This window comes from Sipha flava, unplaced genomic scaffold (assembly GCF_003268045.1).
Source record: "Sipha flava isolate LNK unplaced genomic scaffold, YSA_version1 71_pilon_pilon, whole genome shotgun sequence".
NCBI classification, from domain to species: Eukaryota; Metazoa; Arthropoda; class Insecta; order Hemiptera; family Aphididae; genus Sipha; species Sipha flava.
Window position 1 is genome coordinate 1129215 of NW_020273611.1, and position 5014 is coordinate 1134228.

A 5014-nucleotide genomic window follows, 5' to 3' on the forward strand; every position below is an offset into this window, starting at 1 on the left:
CTCTCATCTTTAACTGTAAGAGTGCCTTCACTGGAAGGTATCTTTAATCCGTCCTTCACGCCATAGTTATCTATTTCATCAATTTCACTTATTGTTCAAACTATGTAACAGATTGTGGAAATATAAATAAAATAATAGAAAAAAAAAATAATTTATCTTTTTATCAAGGAATGGTGCCTACAAGTTGTTCATTGTTTTAATTTAACTATTTTGTTTTTTTATACATAATTTTATTATACTTATACTTCTTAAATCGATGGTTAAGTGCATAAATGTGTTAAGTACAAATGTATGCACTTTTCAGGAATGACATTCAAAGATTTAGAAGGACGTAAGGAGAAATAATCATAACAATTTCTTGTCAAATACATAATATTTAAAATCTCTAATTTCCTATGAATAATAATATAACAAAATAAAATCATTAATTATGTTAACAAACTTAGGATAATTGACTTCAATTAATTAAGCCATCACTTACTACAAATTGTAGGGTAATTAAAGTATTTATATTATAAATTTGTTACTACATAATAATTTATAAAACAATTATAATTCATGGTACTAACATAGTCAAGTCTTTTGAAAGTAAAGAACTGAAGTCTTAAAGTTTTAAGTTATTAATTTATAACAATGTATTGTTACGAGATACTAAATAAGAAAAATATTTTTCCCTTTGTTTAAGTATTTACCTTTTATTTAACTAAATATTGAAATTAACTAAAATAAAATTGAATGTCAGTAATAATGAAATTGCACTTTTAAATTCATGTAATTTTCAATCGCACTTTTACTCATTATCATAGTCATCATCAGAAATCATTTGAAATATTTTTATGAAATATTTTTTGCTATAGGGATTTCTTAAAAGAATTGTGTATACTATTTTGGAATAAATTTTTTGTTAAGTAATGACATCAAATCTTTTTTTTTCTGCACTTATTAATAGTTTTTTCTCATAAAGTTGTTTTGGGTCTATAGTCGACCAATCTAATGGGTCTTTATATTGAAGTCATGTTTTTTTATCTAGAGTTACATCAATTTCCAAAAACGGTGAATCGTCAAGATTATATTTGATTTGAATAATTTGAGTTGTAGATTTCTCCACTCTGATCCATTTAATTTTTATCCAATTGACTTTTAGGTTTGTAATAGTGATTGATACATTTTTAACAGTTCTTCCAACCGAATCTTTTAAGTTATAAAAATCATTATAGCTCATAACATTTACCTGATATGGTTTTGAGTTTAGTCTAGTAGAGTTGAGATTAAATGTGCCCATTCACGAGTTGTATAAATGTTTTTGTGTTTAATTTTTCTCTCTATATTGGCATGTATTGAGTCACATTCTAAATAGAACTGAAAAACGACTGACGACTCGAAATAAATAACTAAGATACGGCGGACGACGATTGACGCAACGAAAAGTACAGCTAACACGCTACTAGCCTAGCGAGTGACAATCCTCTAACTCAGTGGTTCCCAACCTTTTATGAGTGTGACCCTAAAATTTTAAATTTAACTTTTGGCGACCCCAAAAAAAAGAACATAATAAAATTGCAAACATCACTTTCATTTATTCACATCAAATCGGTAAATATATTGTTACATTTATCTATCCTCAAATACTAAATAAAATAAATTTATAAAATACAAATAAAAAACTGATCAACATACGTGACTTACGTCTTATAATATTATAAAAAGGAATTTATTCTTAGTTTCAAATTTGACATAATATTAATTGTATTAACTCTTACTTAATGACTTCCTTGATGCTGAACATACTCCATGAGTTCTTCAATATTTGGATGTATATTCATTGAAAGTGCACATCGCATAACTAAAGGCCGAAAGGACTGTGCACCGCTAACTTTATAGTTGCATGCTCCGGAACTGACGAATTGCTGGTTTGTCCGATTGGTATATAATTGGTGATTTTTTTTTATCGTGAACCAGTTAATATCTCGAAAGTATTAGGAATAATAAAATTATTTTTTTTTTAAACTTTCTAAGTTTTACTATTTTACACTGTGTTACAATTTTAATAATTTTAACTTCCTCCCTTATTTAATAAAACACTATCAACTTTTGATTTTCAAATGGCAATACCTATTTTCGATAACGAAAATTTATAAACATACTGAAAAAATAATTTTAACGTTTACAGAATTTAGTTTCAGTAATCCGTTTGCGACTTATTACAGTTTAAATATTCATTTAATTTACTACTACTGTGCAATTTATTAAAAGCAACGGTAAAAACCGGTAGTCAAAATGGAATGATATCTCAATTTAACAATACCCATAATGGAGGTCCGTTACATTAGCACCACCATATTCTAAATTTTTAAAAAAAAATATACCAACAATTGTTATTTCATTTGTACACATTTTTAATCCTGATATAAACATTTGTACACCTCCCCAAATGCCCCAAAAAACCAAATTTCCGCGGTGGTGCTAATGTAACGTAACACCAGCACCCCACTTTTTGTACAGTAGACTTATGGCCTCCAAAATGGTACCAACGATTGTTATTTCATTTGTACACATTTGTAATCCTGGTATAAACATTTGTACAACTCCCCAAAAGCCTCAACAATTAATTTGTATACAATAATAAAATTTGTATTAGAAAAAATTTCAATGTTTCACGTCTTTGTGAAATATTGCATGCTTTAAACACTAAGCAAGAGTAATAAATTTTAGATTTATCAGTTTGATATTTTAACTGTAAGCTATACAATTTTCTTGTCATATATTATAATTGTTGGGCTATCATAGTTTTATACAGTAAGTTCCCGTTACAACGAATACCGATACAACGAAAAATCCCGTTATAACGAAAGTCATAGAAATCCCTTACCGAAAAGCTATTAAAACAATGTTAAACTAATCTCAATACAACGAAATGATAGTTTTTTAATAATCCCGATACAACGAACTATTTGTACTGGTTATAATGTATGTATTTCCCTACTTAATTTAATCTAAAGATAAGAAGCATACGGTTTTACGAAATTATCAAGCCATTAAATTGTCATTATAACGTGTGACCGTGTTATTCCACGTCAATCGATAACGCTAAACAATCAGTCGGGTCATAGACCTCTTACGTTGGTAATTTTTATTTTTTCGTATTTTATGCTTCTTCTTTACGTACGTACGTGATGAGTTCTACAGTAAAAATAAAGCAATTTTCGTTGGAAGAAAAGAAAAACATAATTTCTGAAGTAGACAAAGGATTGAAGAAAGGCGAGGTGGCAAAAAAATATGGCATATCCCCATCAACATTGTCAACTATTTTGAAAGACCGAGAAAGCATCTTGAAACAATTTCAGACTTCTGTTTTTGTCCCGAGCAGGAAAAGGATGCGTAAGGCACAATTTGAAGACGTTGATACGGCGGTTTACAAATGGTTTCAAGATGTTCGTTCCAGAAATGTTCCTCTGACCGGTCCTTTAATTCGAGAAAAAGCATTAGAATTTGCTAAAATGCTCGAAATTGAGAATTTCCAAGCAAGTGTCGGATGGTTAAATCGTTTCCGTGAGCGTTATGGTGTGTTGTCTAAATGCATTTCTGGAGAGGCGAGTGACGTACCAATGAATTCTGTTAACGAATGGCGAAACGGAGAAGTTGCTGCACTCATCAAGGAATACAGCCCCAACGATGTCTTTAATGCAGATGAAGCTGGAGTGTTTTTTCAGCTTGAACCAAAAAGGACATTAGCCCAGAAAGGAGACAAGTGTGTAGGGGGTAAAGCTTCCAAACAACGCATCACCGCTCTTTTCTGTTGTAACAAATCGGGAACGGAGAAACGAAAAATCCTCATCATTGGCAAATCCGCAAAACCTCGTTGTTTTAAAAACTGTAAATCATTGTCATGCATCTATAAATTTAATAAGAAAGCATGGATGACTCAAATAATTTTTAATGATTGGTTGATAGATTTTAATACAGAAATGAAAAAGAAGAAGAGGAAAATTCTTCTTCTTATCGACAACTGTACTCCACATAATGAACCACCAAAATTGGATAATATTCGTGTGGAATATTTCCCACCTAACTGCACAGCTGTACTTCAACCTCTTGACCAAGGTATCATCAGAGCTGTAAAATCACGCTACAGAACTTTTTTGTTACGTCAAATCTTATGCGATTTGGAGAAAAATATCCAAAGAAAATGCAATGTGAAGGAAGCTATCGAATGGATATGCGGAGCTTGGGATGATATCAGTCAATCAACAATAACTAACTGTTGGAAACATACAACCACAACCAAAGACACCAATTCTGTTTCAGAAGTGGCCAAATATGATGAATCAAATACGCACGATATCCAACAATCTGAGTTAGAGCAAATTTGGATCACTGCGAAAAAGAAAACGTCGCTTCCTGACGACGTGAATTTAGAAGATTATCTCGGTGCAGATGACAACGTTTCAACATGTTATGAACTAACCGAAGTAGACATCATTCAATCCATTAAAGACAGCAAAGATGAGGTCACCGATGAAAGTAGTGGAGACGAAGACGAAGAAGCTGTGTTGGGAAATGATGTGCGCAATGTCACTTCATCAGAAGCCTTATCATGTTTGGAAGTAATGCGAACATTCATTACATCACAGAGTGATGTACCGGACTTCATATTTACAAACATTCACCAAATACAAAATTATTTACTTTCTATTAAAACAGCAAACCTTGTTCAAAAGAAAATTGATGATTATCTATAATAAAGTTATTTATTTTTTCGCAAATTATTTACTTTTGTTAAAACTGTCAATTATTTATGTATAATAAAGTTATTTATTTTTTCGCAAATTATTCATTTTTGTTAAAACTGTCAATTATTTATGTACAATAAAGTTATTTATTTTTTCCGCAAATTATTTACATTTGAATTATTTATTTATTACATATTTACATACAATTTGTATTTGAATCACATAATGTTTTTAAATTTGTTTTTATTTCAAATTTTCAAAATTTCGTTACAACGAAATTTCCG

At 30.3% G+C, this 5014-nt stretch overlaps 1 protein-coding gene across 1 annotated transcript; it reads left to right on the forward strand.

Annotated features, from left to right (window-relative positions):
* Positions 1 to 306: 306 nt before the first annotated feature.
* Positions 307 to 4739, forward strand: LOC112692165 (tigger transposable element-derived protein 6-like). The gene is made up of 2 exons (XM_025566737.1): positions 307 to 331; positions 3214 to 4739. Exons 1-2 carry the CDS (start codon positions 307 to 309, stop codon positions 4737 to 4739), a joined length of 1551 nt encoding a protein of 516 aa, XP_025422522.1.
* Positions 4740 to 5014: the final 275 nt, after the last annotated feature.

What these genes read in the sequence shown, in the direction of transcription:
- LOC112692165 (XM_025566737.1), top strand. Translation starts at nt 307, where the DNA reads ATGACATTCAAAGATTTAGAAGGAC. An exon ending in ATTCAAAGATTTAGAAGGAC is followed by an intron (nt 332 to 3,213) that starts GTAAGGAGAAAT and finishes TTTCGTTGGAAG; the next exon opens with AAAAGAAAAACATAATTTCT.